Genomic DNA, 17,205 nt, shown 5'->3' on the forward strand with positions numbered 1-17,205 from the left:
TTAATTGCATGTTCATTATTTTATGTATCAATGCGTGGAAAAAAAATTCTATTCTTGTAAAAGGGGGATAGCAACAAAGAATTGGGAAAGAACATTGAAAAAATCTGATGTCGATATCTTTTGACATTGAGTTATTTTCTTTATTATTGATGATTGTTTCTATCAATTACAAAGGGGGAAATTTTTAGATTGAAATTTTTATTCTATTCATTTTTTTTCCATTGATTTTATCATATCTAATTCATAGATATGCCTCATATATGATTTGGTTACTTTTCTATATCACTTGATGTGCAAACCAATATCCTTGGACATATTGGTAGAAGTATACAATGACAAATGTTCTTTAAATTTATTTTTATTAACCATGTTGGTGTTGGTTCTATTATGTATGCAACATATGGTGGAACATTATTTTGGGTTCAATTCCATTTGGATTGTGCTCGTGTTTTAGTCCTAGTAGTCACAATGTAAGGTATTGATCATATCCGTTGATACCACAAGTTTTAGAGATGGCATAATGTGTTTATTTGCATGGGGCATATTCTATTGAGTGAATTTGTCTACATTTCATTAATTGCCATTATGGATTTGACTAGGTTCAAATCATTTTAGGTCGATCTTATTGTTGGTATGAGATAATATATGAGGAGCAATGATTTCAGTTATTGGTTTGATGCTTGTGTATGAGTATATGCAATGTGAATATGAATCTAATGAGGAACTATCTATGTATGGGTTGATGCAATTGATAAAATGTTTTTGTACAAGAATCAATATCTATTAGAGAAAAAATATCATTTGTATACATCTATACAATCCCAGAAGGAATCCTTTCATGGACAGGCATGTTAGCTTGAAAATTTTCAAAGAATTCATTCATGACATTACTAAAATTTTCACATTATTCCTCTATCAGTTCACCTATTTGTGTGATTATAGGTGTTTTCTTTGACCATTTAAATTTTTCTTTTCTTGGGAAATAGTTTTAAATATAAAAGAAAATTCATATGAGAAGAGCTTCACACTTCACTTATTGTTTGTTGTCTTTCTTTGTTCTCTTCATGCTCTCTAAGATTTGTGTCCCTACTATTTCACATAAGCCATAAACTTCATGTTTCTTTACAATCTCATACGAGGCATGTATTGCACCTATTGGTACACTATTGGTTCTATTTGATTGATACACTTTGTATCCAACCACTTTTGAAGAAAAAAATACTTCAAGATCTTTAATACTATGTGTAGTCATTTCTCGACCATCATATCAGCTTAGTTAGATCAATAACCAAATTAGTTGGTATTCTCTTGATTGTGCATTCATTTCCTTAAGGCTAAATCATGTTACTCTATGAATGATTGTCTTTGATAGCTTTTTTCTTTTGTCCAACAATATAAATTGATCATGTACTCTTCTCTATACAATCCTTATCCAATTTGAATGAAACTTGGTGGGGATGTCTACGACATAGGTTAAACCTTTTTTCCTATATATTCTTGTTCCTTCAATATTCCATTTGTACACATGTTCTCCTAATCATTCTTAATGGTCTTAGCTCCCAATTCCTCAATTTTATAGTGGATATAAGATTGAATATCTTCCAATTGCAAAACTCTTGATGGTATAACAAAAAATGTCATGTCCATGTCCACTTTGGATTTTTTGTCTAGCTAAGATGTGTATGTTGGTCTCAATTCTTCCTTTTTGCTAATCAAATCCTTCATCTCAACATTCTTTACCATTATTTCAGCTACAAATAATAAAATCTTACATCTTCATGAATGACTACTTAGGGCTCATGATAAACTCAATCACAATGCTCGAATCTTGAAACCTTTCTTTCTCAATCATTAGATAATTCTCAACATTTTCTCTTTAGTAGACAAATGAAAGTAAAGGTGTGAAATGAATCACTTTTCTACTATTTATCATTGAAAGATAGACATTGTCATCTTTAATGGTTAGCACAATACCTTTAGTAATGGTAAGAATAGTATATTGTCACTAGTTAACAAATACTTTATTGGTTCCTTCATTCTCCAATGGGTGTGACTGGTTACAACTTAATATGACCAAAGACCATTCTAATTACTCAAGACATAATTAGTCAAACATTTCAAATTTTCAAGGTGACATTCATTAGCATTGTACCATTTCTTTTCATCCTTCCTTACTCAACTTTGGAGATTGGTAGATATGATTCTTTTGTGTGTTGCCTTAGGAAAATACTTTACTTCGGTTAATTATTAGAACATTGTACCAGATGCTGTAGATTGTAGACACCTAAATCTAATTATATCATTTAAGTAATTCCATTTAGTCATCTCCTAAGGCATCATTAATTAAGTATTTAGTATTTAATTAATCTATTGTCATCCCCTAGTTAATTAATTCAATTAATCGACTATAACCCAATTGATAAAATCATATAGCAAACCCAAAGTCTAATTATCAATTAAATCTCTATTCTCCTATTAAATTAAATAATGTGTTTAGTACCTATTTAATTTAATCCTAAAAATCCCCTTTGATTTAATAAATCATTTTATTCAAATCCCCCAACCTCTAACTATCCCTAAATCCCTATCATTAGCTAAATCTAACCCATTCACCCATGCTAACCACTCTTAGTCAACTAATTAAACCACCTCATAAGTGCTAGCCTGCTTGCATCCCTCTAACATGTTACTTGCATCCTGATTCCCTCCTAAGCTAAGCATAATCCCTTCCCTAAGCATGTGCACAACTTTAACCAAGGGTTAAGAAGTCCTAAGACAAAGCAAAGTCAAACTTCTATCCCATCCCTCTCACATTCCTATCCAGAAGACGTTAAGACTCTTACATTTATTAATGACTCTTTAAGGCCTCTTACATCCCTTTTCCACACTCCTCCCTCATAACTCCATTTGACCCTCCATTATAACCATCCCCTCACATCCAATCCCCTTGTGACACTTTTCATAAGGCTATGGATTTGAAGAAGTACAATCAATGTGCTCTCCTTCCCTTGCATTGTAGTCATCCCTCATGCTTCCTCCATCTTTGCATCCTAGCCCCCATCCTCACATCCTTGGCCTATAAATGAAACCCTCTCCTTTCACAAAAATAATCAACTCTCATGCAAACTTAAAATGTTCCTTTGGAGAAAAAATCACTCAATCATGCCCTTACCATGTAGGAATTCACACTCACCCTATATACACCATCTTTCATCCATTAAAGTCTTGAAGCATGTTTGATCATACATCTCCATTATTGCACACATCTACCCATCAAAGGAGGCTTGGAATGTCAATTGTAGGGTTTGCATTCTCTTTTTATTTGTTTCCTTTTGTCCACTCATAGATGTTAACCTTATTGTTGAGTGTTTTCTCTAATCATTGTATTCCATTGACACTAACAAGTTGTAGGGCGATACATAGATGACTTTTCTTTCTTTTATTTTTCTTGCATTTTTATCCAAGTATTGTTCATCTCATTTTTCATATCATCTAGACTCACAAGGTTTTTCATTTTTCCTTGATATGATATGTTAAGAGACCAGTTTCAAGACTTGCAGTGTTTTGCAACATGACCAATCTTATTGCAATAAAAACATAACAGTGGCATATTGTTTTTGAAATCATTTCCTCAAGCTTTAAATTTCCAATTCTATATCAAGTCTCATGATTTTCCACATACTAGGCATAGGGAATTGAAATGGTGTTCTCTTCTATTGTTGTTCACTGGTAGAACTAGTGACTTAGAAGTCTTAGATCTGCATTCCTTATTTTGGTGTCCACACTTATTACATTTTTAGCTATAACCTTGAAATTTACTATTACTATCATTAGGCTTATATTTACACTCATTGGTAGTATGTCCATATTTAATACAATTAAAGCAATGACTTCCATAAGAATTTGACTTACTGGTAGGTTTTCTTCTACACATATTTGCAATATGACCAATTTGTTTACAATTGAAGAAAGTGGATTTGTTAGACCTCTTACCTAATTCACTTATGGTTTCCTTTGGAAATTTCTAATGTTTCTTGGGTTTTGGCTTTGACGATTCTCCAATCATGTATGGCATTTGACCTTTATATCTAAGCATGGTTGTGTCATTGAGCTTCCTTTGATTCTTTAATGGTTCATCCATTTTTTGCAAATTCTCACTATGTTATTTCAACTTTTGATTTGCCTCTTGGTTTGGTAGACCTCTTACCTAATTCACTTGTGTTTGCCCTTGGAATGTTTTAATGTTTCTTGTGTTTGTCTTTTGATGATTCTTTGATCATGTTTGGTGTATGACATTTGTAGCATGATTGTATCATTGGGATTTCTTTGGTTCTTCAATTGTTCATCCAATTTTTGCAAACTCTCATTGTATTGTTTCAAATTTTGATTTGCCTCTTTCTCTGTCTAATTTGTTTTCTTTAGTTTTTCATTTTCCTCTTTCAACCTCATAACCTCAGTTGTAATCTCTTGATTTTTCACTATTTTTGCATGAAGGAATTCATGCATGATAACATTCTCTTTTGATACACTAAATATTTATTCGTTCTTCTAATATAGTGCATTTTCACCATTCATTTTTCCATCTTCAAAAAGTTGTCTAGCTTTTGCATTAGTTCTCTTCCTTTCTAGATCTTCACACATTTTGACTTATTGACTTTCCAACCCTTTTTTAGGTTTTTAACCCTTTCTTTCATTTTTTCTCTATGAGTTCCTCAATAAAATTTTCAAATTCTTCTGACATAGCACCCTTTGACAATTTTTCCATGTGTTCAATGTAGTCATGATTTTAATTCAATTGCATAGTAAGCTCTTTTCTTATTGCAAAAAATTTCCCAAGCTTTCCTTGTAGCACATGAATCATATTAGCTTGTTCCTCAAGCTCTTTTTCCATACATGTACCTCTCCATGATCATGGATCTTTCTCTCAAGTTGTTATTCTTACTACCAAGGGGACTATCACTTTCATACCAATTGTTAGGATTCATAAGTACTGAGAGAAGGGGGGAGGGGGTGAATCAATACATAGAAACTGTTGAGATAATGGGTGTTGCACACATTGCATAATTTTATTATTTTATTTTATTATGTAATGTTGCACCTAGATGGATGTGTAACATGTAAAGATTCCCATGGGATATACTTGATGAGATGTATTGTAACATTGTGATAATGTTTCATGTAATTATTTAATATTGGGGAAAAGAATTAAAATTTCAATATTAAATGTGAGGTCAATGGGTTAGGTAGCACATAGTTTTAGCATATGGTTTATGTAATACCACTTGGTGGTTTTGTGGGACTTGCTACTATACAAGTAGCCAAGGTAGTTGTTGCAAGAGAAGATAAAAGGGCAAAATGCAAGAGTTGAGCAGGACAAGGCTTGACAGGTTAGCCAAGGGAGCATTTGTGAAGGTTGGAAGCATGGCATGGGATGAGTGGATGCATGCTTCACATGAATTGTTTGGTTGTGGCTATGGCTTTGAAGTCATACATGATTATATTGCAATGGTGTTTTTGTTAAATAAGACATGGTGATAGATGCTCTTGGAGGTTGGATTTTTTCCTCAATGAGGGTTTCCCAAGGTATATCTTATATCACATTTTTGTGGGTATTTTGTCTATTCTCTTGCATGTAGATTTTAATTGCATATTTATTTCAGATCTATTATGGGTTATGTGGAAACAATTATATTTTTATTTCAAGTTTCCTTACAAGTGGTATCAAAGTTGTAGTTTTATTATTGTAACCCTAGATTGAATCCATGGTAATGCAAGAGAGGATAAAAGAAAGGGAAAGATATATGAGTTGCTTATTGTAGATTTAAGGGTTTTGGGTTTGCTATTAGGATGGGATATTGGTAGATTTTGAGCATGTGAAATTTTTGGACAAAAGAGTTTTTCAGATGTTTCATTTAAATGAGGGTTTTAGGGGGAGCTTGCAAAAATAACCTCCTAGGCAAAAACAGACCTCACCATTGGATTTGGGTCGACATTTCCATAAATTTTGATATATAATATGCCCTAGTTTGGCCATGTTCAAAGGAAATGAAAGAGTTTTTTGGTTTCAACCTGTGATGGCCATCAAATTTAATCTCGTCAAAATTTTTGTCACAAAAAAAATATCGCAATGAAAATGGTAAAAAGACCGTCTTAGCAAAACAACCATAAATTTCTCTCAAGATATCAAATTTCAAACTTCTTGCAAGCGTTGGAAAGCTAATTTAGTAGTGTAGGTTTGGTTACATGATTTTGACATTTTGTTAGGTTTTAAGAGTCCAAAAGTTGGATGTTATTTATTTTTAGCTTAGATTAGGGCATTAATTGGGCATATGGAGTTAGATTTTGGACTTTAAGTAGTCAACAAAAATCTCTTAGAGAGCTCTACACATTGGTTTAGATTTGGTGTAGGTTTGGCATGGTTTATTTGGTGATATATTGATCTGAATAGTTTATGGTATTTATTGATTATGGTAGCATTATGAGTTTATGACATTATATGTTTGAAGATTTAAGATTTGATTTCATTGTATACTCAGTTCATATTTCAAATTGGTCTCATGATGATATGGTTATTAGTATTTGATTTGGATATGTAGTATGACTTGTTGGGTCTACAAGTTGTGTAGTGTTGTAAGCGGTCTATACTTATAGGTTGCATTTATGGCTTGGATATAGGTTGTCTTTGCCCATTGATCTTTCAGTATTGATGCATATTTAGATTGATGGCTTGGATTTGGGTTGTCTATTTCCTAAGTCACATGATTTGCTGATTTTTCTTCATGTACAAGAGATGAGATATTGTTACTAGGTATAGTCATGGTGGATAATTATGGTTGACTATTTTATGCTAAAAGGTTGGACACATAGAGAAATAGATGCTTAGTTCATGGATGTGATCATGGTGCCATAGATTTTGGCATGACATAATTGGATATATAGGTACATCCTTGATGTTCATTGGTTTGGATTCCTGATTTGGTTGTGGTGGTATATTATCTTCTTAGTTCAGAAACATGGTCATTTGGTTTCTTTTAAGGAGTTCATGATGTACACTTTGAGTTCTTCGATGGTTTGATTCCTTGGTTGATTCTCATAGTTAGAGGATGATTTTTCATCATGATGTCATGGATAGCTTGGATATACAGTCTAGTGGGAGCTTGTGATAGTGATGAGGTGATAGTGCCAGATTAGTTCTTGGTTTGGTTTGTATCTTCTTGGTTTCACTTGGTACTAACACTTTGTTTGTGTGTGTGTGTAGACCTAGATGATCTTTATGTAAGAGATGGGTTTTATGATGCTTTGGTACCCTGGTTGAGTGGGAGTTTTTGGCATTGATATATTTATTGAGTGTATGCAGATGTTGGAGATTTGTCTTAGATCCTATTTTTGTAGAAGTGTCTTTGACATTTGCATGGTACACTTGGTTGTCTTCATGGTGTGTGAAGATGGTTAGATTTTGAGGACTCATGGGGTTCTTGGTTATCTTCATGGTGTGTGGAGATGGTTTTTCTTCATGGTGTGTGGAGATGGTTGCATCTTGAGGACTAATGGGGTTCTTGATAAAGGTGTGGTTTATGCTTTCATTTAGCATGTTATCCTTGGTGTTAGGATGGTTTCATTTTTTATGTCATGGTATACTCTTGATACCCATTTAGAATATTGACATATTATATTATGTTCATATGGAGAATTTCATCTCTTTGGTTAAGATGGTTTAGATCATGTTTTCATGTTTGTGTTCCTAAGGCCATGGTTGGAACTTTGACAATGATCTTGGTTTAGTTTCTTAGTATTGAATACATTGATCCTAAGCTAGATACTTCATGATATTGCTATGTTGCATTTGGATTTGGCATGGATTGATTGGTTACAAGTGCTCATGGATACTTAGAGACGGTGGTGATGTTGATTTCTCTTGGATTAGAGAAGTATTTTTTGGGATGGTTGATGATTTCAGTAGGAAGTCTGGGGGGCAGTCACCTAATATTACTTGGGACAAGATTGTTCTTAGACGAGTCTTGGTTGGAGACTTGGATATATTGATAAGAATTATCATTCCCAACTCTTGGTCTACTCGGTGGTTTTCTACTTGAGAGGTATAGCCCATTGTTTCTCTCAGGTTCATTATGTTTATACTTGTCTTCTGTGGATATAGATATTGAGCTATGGTATGACTTAGTTCTAGAGGGTTCATTTGAGAGATTGTTTAGCATTGGTTATCTCCATTTGTATATGTTGTTATGCTGGTTGAGTTTGGGAGATGGTTTTATATTGGGCATAGTCCTTAGATTAGGAATGGTTTATGAGTTTGATCTTTTTATGAGAGGCTTACATCCATGATTATTTATATGGTATGGTTTGGGTGTTGTTGTGGCTTCTTGTTGGTGTTTTATGGAGGTGATCATACTTGCACAGTTTACATCTAGAGGTGTGTGTAGAAGGACATGGTACATGTTATGATTTGCATGGTTTCTCTTTGGTCTTGGTTATCTTCTTGGATGTTCGGTTTTGTTTACATTGGATTTGAGATTGGTTAGAGATTGTGATCACTGGTTTGTACTCATGTATGTCATGTGAGAGATGACATGGTTATCTCTTTATCTCTTTCCTCTGTAGGTTGTGGAGAACTTGGGAGACTATTGGAGATTTTTTTATGAGAGCTATTCTTGCATGTTATTGGTTTATGTGTTGTGGATGTCCTTCAAACTACATGGATTAACTTCTTTAAGATGTTGTGAGTGAATTGGTTATATATTTGACATTATCTTTTGTAGTGAGAGCTTCTTCATATATATGTGGCAAGTATTGCTCTTGAGGCTTGTGATTACAGGTTATAGATTGGATATGTTGATGATGTGAGATTTACTTGGTATACCTTTGGAGGTATGGATAGATGGATGGGTTGGCACTTGCTATGGGTGCTATTTCAACTATGGATATTTTGACAACTACGGATACATGTGATTACCTTTGGATCAGGTTTTTGTGCTTGGCATTTCATTTAATACAACATTTTATGATCTTCTAATGTGACAGGTTAGGTGGCTTTCTCTTTGGATGGCTTCTATGTATGTCTAGTGGCAATGGCATAATAGGAGGTGAGATCGTTCATGTTTAAGATGCTGGATACTTTGATTTTGTTGCGGGTACTAGGATAGAGCACTTTGATCCATGATGGTGGATGTGCTATAAGGGAGATTTTCCTTGTTCATTTATGTGGCTATGGATTAACCCTATGCATTGTATACAACAAGTGGGAGATTTTTGAGATAATGGGTGTTGCATATATTGCATAGTTTTATTATTTTATTTTATTAAATAATGTTGCACCTAGATGGGTGTGCAACATGTAAAGATTCTCATGGGATGTACTTGATGAGTTTTATTGTAACATTGTAATAATATTTTATGTAAATATTTAATATTGGGGAAAATAATTAAAATTTCAATATTAAATGTGAGGTCAATGGATTAGGTAGCACATGGTTTATGTAATACCACTTGGTGATTTTGTGAGACTTGCTATTATACAAGTAGCCAAAAGGGTAGTTGTTGCAAGAGAAGATAGAAGGGAAAAGGGTAAGAGTCAAGTGGGATAGGGCTTGACAGGGTAGCCAAGGGAGCATTTGTGAAGGTTGGAAGCATGGCATGAGATGTGTGGATTCATGCTTATTCACATGGATTGCTTGGTTGTGGCTATGGCTTTGAAGGCATACATGGTTGTATTGCAATGGTGTTTTTGCTAAATAATACATGATGATGGATGCTTTTGGAGGCTAGGTTTTTTCCTCAATGAGGGTTTCCTAGGGTATACCTTGTGTCACATTTTTGTGGGTATGTTGTCTATTCTCTTGCATGTGGATTTTAATTGCATATTTATTTTAGATATATTATGGGTTATGTGGAAATGGTTATATTCTTTATTGTAAGTTTCCTTATAAACTTTTACTACTAATTAAGCATATAATTGACAGCAACAAATAAATCATAACAATATAAATTCACCACATACATGAGAGACATAACACAATGATTTTAATATTGTGGAAACCTTTTATTAGAAGGTAAAACCACAATGGGGATGGTACCCACAAATATTCACTACTACAGTATATGAGTTTGCCCAGATAAGAGCTTACAATTACCCTTTATGGGGGTTCACCCAATTAGGAGAGACTTTGTACCTTGTTGGAAGTACAATCATATATGCCAAGATTAATCTTATTAAAGGATTTATAGAACTATGTTAAGAGTCTACCCTTTTAGGGGATTTATAGCTTTTGAAGTTGTTAGTGTGCACTCAATCTAGGGATTTACTAGTTGTAACTATTAGGAAACAACTAAATCTCTAATCAACAAATGGCATTGCTTTCCTATTAGACCTCTTATGCTCTCTTATCTCTTTATGTTGCATTGTGTCTTATATTCTTTATATCTTGATCATAGTCGTTAGATCTCTCTTTTGCTAGTTTTTACTGATCGTCTTCCCACATTGGTTTCTACTTCTCTTTGCATTAATACCATCAACATCATATCCAATCTATCTATTATAGATCCTTTATGTTTTCCTATGATCTTTTTCCTCTTAATTATGACCCTTCATTTAAATTTGTTTTTCCTTCTTTATAATTATCTGAAATAGTTTATGAACCTCAATGATTAGATTTGATTGGGTTGCCTTTCTTTCTTGTATACATGTCCACTATTTAGACTATTCAAAATGTAGTACTTATGTAGTTTAAATGTATTAAATAGATATGCCAACCTAGTTACATATATTGTCTCAAATAGTTTACAAATTATCTAAATTATTAGATTTAGATGGATTGCAATTCTTTCATGTTTACCTATCCATCACTTAGACTAGTCAAAATGTATTACATAGGTTTGCCAACCTTGTTATATATCCCAAGGTAATACACGTGTCTTTTCTTAATCTTCACTATTGGATTCACATTATCCAATGTAATTCTTCTTTGACCTCTTTACTGACCAACCACACTTTACGGTGTAATCATTGCTTGTTTCTTAGTGATCAACACTTGTGATAGGTGTTTGCATGGGGCTCAGTTACTTGTTGTAAACATAGTTCTCACTAATCAAAGATATACTATGATTTCCATCAATGACAACCAGTTGATAATCATATAACTTCTATTTTTCTTCATAATATCTCAATGCCAATGATCTCAACATTTTTTTTTCTTGCAAGTTCTCGGTTCCATGTTTCCAAGGGACTTGGAAGCTTTTAACAGTAGGGAGTATGGTGCAGGAGAATGTAATGCACAAGTACACACCAAGAGTAAACAATCGTAAAAGATCAATTTGATGATATTTCAATGTAATATGATCATGCATGTTGTATTAGAATCAAGTGAGTCCAAGATGTAAAGGCTACAAGCCCTAATAGTAAAAAAAATTATACAGAGTTGTCATAAGGTCTTGAAAGTTTCTCAAGGGGTTAAAATATGTAATAAATCCTATGGAAAGGAAAAAATGTTGTAATTTTTTATTTCTAGTCGATTAGGACATGATTGGAAGGTCCATGTAAAGGTATCAAGGTATGAGAAACAAAAATGCAAAATTACTCAAAAATTGTAAAAATTGTAATTTTACAACATTTGCACCAAAACATTGGAAAAGGGGGAATGGTTGGTCAAGGAAGTTGAAAAACTTTTTAACTCTCAAAAAACATTATAAAAAGGCGAGTTTAGTTGAGTGAAGGTATGGTGTCAATTTAGTAGAGAATTTGGAAGATCAATCAAATGGCCCTCTAATTGTCATCTCTATATACAGAGGCACAATGATAGCTAGGAACAAGTTTAAGTTTGCAAATGAATCCTCAAGAAATGATGTGTTCATGTGAATGGAGGAATAAGACACCCCGCATAGCACTTTAATGCAATAGTTTTGTGAGTTAATTAAGAGTTTCATTTTATGGTTTACAAGTTGACAATTTTACTATGATGCTCACAATTTTCTCTGATTATGAAACACTTTTATGGATTGTAATTGCTCTTAAATTAATTGGAGTATTTTTTCTAATGTGTAACTTTGATTCTAAACCAACTAGGTATTTTTTTATGAGATCTATGGAAATAACCAACGGTCTTTCCTAAACTAGTGCTAAAACCCTCATGTTCAGACTTGGCTTCATTGTATCGCAAAGTCCAAATTGACAAACTTGTGAGATAGAGAAAGATTTTCTATTTTGTAAGTCATCAAATGTTGTACTACAAAATAACAACCTTTGAAACACACAGATACACTATTTCACAAGGTACCCAAATGCACCCTAGTGAAATGGAAAAACGATAAACTTACAATGTATAACAGAAGTCTGTCAAAGGAGTGAAATGCATATGTAGTAAGAATGCTTGTGGAAAGGACATAGTATAAAAGACAAGGTTTATTAGCAACATAATGGTGTCTGCTAGACCTAATGAAGATGTGACAAATATTTATCTATTGATGTTGTTGGGGCTAATAGTAGTGTTAAGTGTTCCTTTAAGCGGATTGAGGAACCTATCGTAGGTTCATAAGATTATTGTTTTGCCTCTAATTGATTGTTATTTGATGAAAGGATATGTCCACATCAATAGGATGCCTAGGTAGATGAAGGTTGGTGTAAGATGTGTTGCATCACCAATTGATCTCACACATGATATGATGCTAGAAGAGGAGGAGATGAATAAATGTAGAATATAAGGGAGTCGTAGTACCCAACAAGATGGAACTTGTTCTAAATGCAAAATTATTGCTAATAAGTTGAAAAAGATCAAAGCCAAGGTCATTAAACTTGAAAGAAACCTTGTGTCTCTCACTCTAGTCTTAGGGTAATGCATAGTTTTATCATCTCCATGTACTTATTGCTACTAATAATAAAGATGAAGGAAACTATAGGGAATTTTTTAAGTTCGTCATTGAAGACTACCCCAATGTCATCCACCAAGTTCACTACAAAATCAAGGATTTTCACTAGGATAAACTCCCTATAGTTTTTTCTATTAATGTTGAGTATTACCCTAGGTGGCCCCATGCTAAGACCTATTTTAGTTAAGATACTATTAATGGCTCTAAACGACCTAATGCTAAGACTTTAATTAGTTTAGATAGTTTGCTAGACTTATAATTTTGAAAGTCAAACTTTCATTTTTTTGTTATAATTTTGATGTTAAGTTTTTAACATTTGTATGTTAATAATGTGTTGTTATGTACTACAATTGTTTAGGTCATTAACTTTATAGTTATAAGATTACTTTCTATAGAAACAACACCCTTATTATATTACTCTTGAATATTAATTAAAATATTACTTTAAATAATATTTAATAATAGTAACGAATGTTCAACATGAAAAACATTCACCAACAATAGACCAAAAGATATACATTTAAATACTGATATAATAAACTAGCCAATATTATTAAAATATATACAAATTTTACCATTGATATTTTAATATTTGAGACATCGGACTTTTCCTAACCACTTCCATGCCCTTCCACAGGGAAGATAGAGAACATGGAAAAAACGGGGAATGTGGAAAAGGTCGTTGGAGAAAAGACTAGGAGAGGAAATATATCCCACGTCATTGTCGCTGAAATTTTAATCTCTCGGTCACATCATAACTCCATATGTCCTCACGACTTTCCTTAACCTACTCTATATATCGTGAGCGAAGAAGCTTTTGAAGATCATGAACCATATATGCAGAACTTGTAGTGCTTTTTTAAGCCCTCTTTCTTAAACTTACAGAAAAATTTAAGGGTGCTTGTAATTTTGTTCTTTCATGGCAACTGTGAAGTACGAAGGGGAGCATTTGCCAGATGGGTGGGCTCTCAAGTTGTTTGGCAATACAAAAATGGAGCTGGTACCAAAAGTAGTTTGTGTCACCAATGGTACTTCTTATTTGGGGCTCTGGATTGCTCTTCACTTGCTCCGGCGAGGTTACATTGTTCGTCTTACTGTAGACAATCCAGGTGTTTTGTCGGACAATTTGAACATCATACACTACGACTTGATTCTGTGATTGATTTTGAATGATGTTCTTTTGAAAAAAAACAGTCTTAATGGTTGGTTTGTCTTGTTTTCCAGAGGAGTTGCAGAAGTTGAAGGAGATGGAAGAATTTGAAATGCACTCGAACAGAGTGATGGGAGTGGTGGGCAGTGTTTCTGTTGAAGAAGCTTCTGCACTCTCTGAAATGTTTGATGGGTGTTATGGAGTGTTTCATACTTCCTCCTTTGTTGATCCTTACTGTGTCTCTGGTTTCACTGTAAGTATTTCAAGAAATATCTTTTTCTTGTTGAGGTTGGCAGAATGATTTTGAGTGATGAAATTTCTCTTACTTTTGCTTCCGTATCAGTGTTTAAACTAGCTTTTGAAATCAATTGTGTTTTTTATAGTATGTTGATAATATTTGGATGAGTTTTTGTTTTGTTTTCGATCATGGATCATTGCGTTGGATTAGTAAAATCATATACAAATATAGTAGAGACTTTTTTTGACAAATCAACTGTGTATATTTTTTTAATGATGTTTGGGATCAATTTCTTCTTTTTTGTAATGGATAATTGAATGTAATTTGTACCCAAAAATATTAGAGATTGTTTATCAAATCATCTGTTTATACTTTTTATGATCTGTTTTAGATCGGTCTCTTTTTTCGTGATGAATCACCTATTTCTAATGATGGATCATTGAATGTGATTTGTATTATCATATATACAAATAGTAGAAATTCATTAAGTAATCACCTGCCCATACATTTTATGATGCTTCTGATCAGTCTCTTGTTTCTCATATGAATCACTTCATTCTGATGATAGATTATTAAATGTGATTTGTAACATCATACAAAAATCTACTATTAATTGTTGTTTATGATATCATGCATCAATTTTATTTTTATGATATTACATAAAGTTAATTTTAAAAATCAATTACCTATTGTTATAGATGATTTTTAAATTTGACCATGTCAATTTTTCGTGATAATAGATCAGGAATTTTGATTTGAAATATCGAAAGGAAAATTCCCATGACCAAGTCTAGCAGCGATGCACAACAATACCATGAACTGCCAAAACACTATGTTTGCAAACATTTTTATATGTTTTAATATTTCGAACCACTGTCTACTGTCTGATAATAGAACGGCAATATCACATAATTTTTTTTGCCAAAAGGAATATAGATAACTTCAAGAGCTTTATAGAGTTCAACTGCTGACTTGAAAAATGGCAAGGCTCTTGTACTAACTACAGTGGTGCAGGAGCATATGACGAAGTTAGAAGTAAAAGGAGCAGAGAAAGTGGTTGAAGCCTGCTCACTGACATCTTCAGTAAGAAGACTGGTATTTACATCTTCACTGGCTGCCTGCATCTGGCACAGTCAAGGTACTCACCCTTCTTTCATGGTGGATGAGAATTGCTGGAGTGATCCATGTCTATGCAGGGAGAAAAAGGTAATGAAAAAATCTGATTTCAATTCTGGGTACTGATTTCAAGATCTGTTTATATCATAATATAGTTGAAAATAATACTGTATTACTTTATTTTAATTGTGTATATTGTTCAAACAATAGTTTGGATCATTCAGAGAAGATTCATTGTGATTGTTAATCTTCAATTGACATTCAAAGATTCAGTGTGACTCAAAACCTTGCTATCCTGGACCATACACAATCACAAAACTCGTGCCGAACAATATTTTATTGTTGTTGTGAGTTGAAAAGGAAATTGTGTTTGGTGTAATGAATAGTTTAAAGGAGATTTTGTTGTATCCTCCATTGACATTCAAAGATTCGGTGTGATTCAAAACCTTCCTACTTTGGACCATTCTCAGATTGAAAACATATACACAATCACAAAACTCATGCCAAGCATTATTTAATTGTTGTTGTGAGTTGAAAAGGAAATTGTGTTTGCTGTAATGAATAGTTTAAGGGAGATTTTGTTGTATCCTCCATTGACCAAAAAGGGAGAATGTTGAATGCAGCTGTGGTATGCACTGGCAAAGACAATGGCAGAGAAAGAGGCGTGGAGAGTGGCGGGAGAAAGGGGAGGCGTGAAAATGGTGAGCATTTGCCCTGCCTTCCTCACCGGCCCTGCCTTTTCTTCCTCTTCCATTTCCACATCCCCAATTGCCTACCTCAAAGGTACTCTCCTCTCTACTCTACCCATTTTTTGCTTAAATCTAAACCCGTGAAAAGAAAAAGAAACGAGATCTGAAGAAATAAAACAAATGGGGGTTTGGCAGGTGCAAGAGAAATGTATGAGAGGGGTGTTCTGGCAACGGCAGATGTAAGCAGGGCAGCAGAAGCCCATGTCTCTCTATACGAACAAATGGGTCGGGGAGGGGCGAGTGGAAGATATATTTGTTTCCATTCTCTCGTCAATTCTCAATCGGATGCCCTAATTCTGGAAAAGACGGTGAAAATGGACATGGGTTTTGCATTGTCACCGGATACAGACGATTCAAGAGGATGTTTGATGCGAGCAGGCAAGTTAGCGAGTGCGAAGTTGTCAAGAACTACTGCGGCATCTGTCGGTTTCAATTCCTGCCTCTCTTGAAATTATCCAAAAAGCCCTCATCTTTCAATTTACTGTACCAGGGATGTGTTTTGATGGATTCCTTACGCTCTTATCCACCCGGGTTCGAATCCCCCCAATTCGATCTCTTGTTATAAAAATCTCGTCGAAATGTAATTGCAATGGAATTACATCCACCGAAAGCAATAGTAACTGGATATACTTTTAACAAGGTAATAAACGGTTCGAATCCCTCCGATCTTGTGAAATTGTAATTGCAGGATATACTTCTAATAGTGGGTTCAAATTTCGTGATTTCTCACTTCTGTAAAAATCTTGTGGAATTGTCATTGCAATGGAATAACATCTCTTAAAAGTATGGTGATTGGATTACTTTTAACATAGTAATAACATAGCTCTTGTAAAATCTTGTGGAATTGTTATTGCAATGGAATAACATCCATCAAAAACATAATAATAAAATATATATTTTTTAACATAAAATATCCTTTTAAACATGATATTAACCATTTGAATCCTTTTATTTCTTACTCTTGTAAAAGTTAATTCTTGTACATAAGATATCCTTTTAAACATGATATTAACCATTTGAATCCTTTTATTTCTTACTCTTGTAAAAGTTAATTCTTGTAGAATTGTAATCGTAATGAA

General features: G+C 33.6%; 1 protein-coding gene across 1 annotated transcript; it reads left to right on the top strand.

Moving 5' to 3' along the window:
- The first annotated feature begins 13,693 nt into the window (after positions 1-13,693).
- Positions 13,694-16,867, top strand: LOC149568633 (cinnamoyl-CoA reductase-like SNL6). Its single transcript, XM_089821498.1, has 5 exons — positions 13,694-13,982; positions 14,098-14,276; positions 15,276-15,467; positions 16,001-16,160; positions 16,262-16,867. Exons 1-5 carry the CDS (start codon positions 13,793-13,795, stop codon positions 16,573-16,575), a joined length of 1,035 nt encoding a protein of 344 aa, XP_089677624.1. The 5' UTR covers positions 13,694-13,792; the 3' UTR covers positions 16,576-16,867.
- Positions 16,868-17,205: the final 338 nt, after the last annotated feature.

Source organism: Cupressus sempervirens, chromosome 3 (assembly GCF_028749045.1).
Source record: "Cupressus sempervirens isolate cs-2001-9-10 chromosome 3, ASM2874904v1, whole genome shotgun sequence".
NCBI lineage: Eukaryota > Viridiplantae > Streptophyta > Pinopsida > Cupressales > Cupressaceae > Cupressus > Cupressus sempervirens.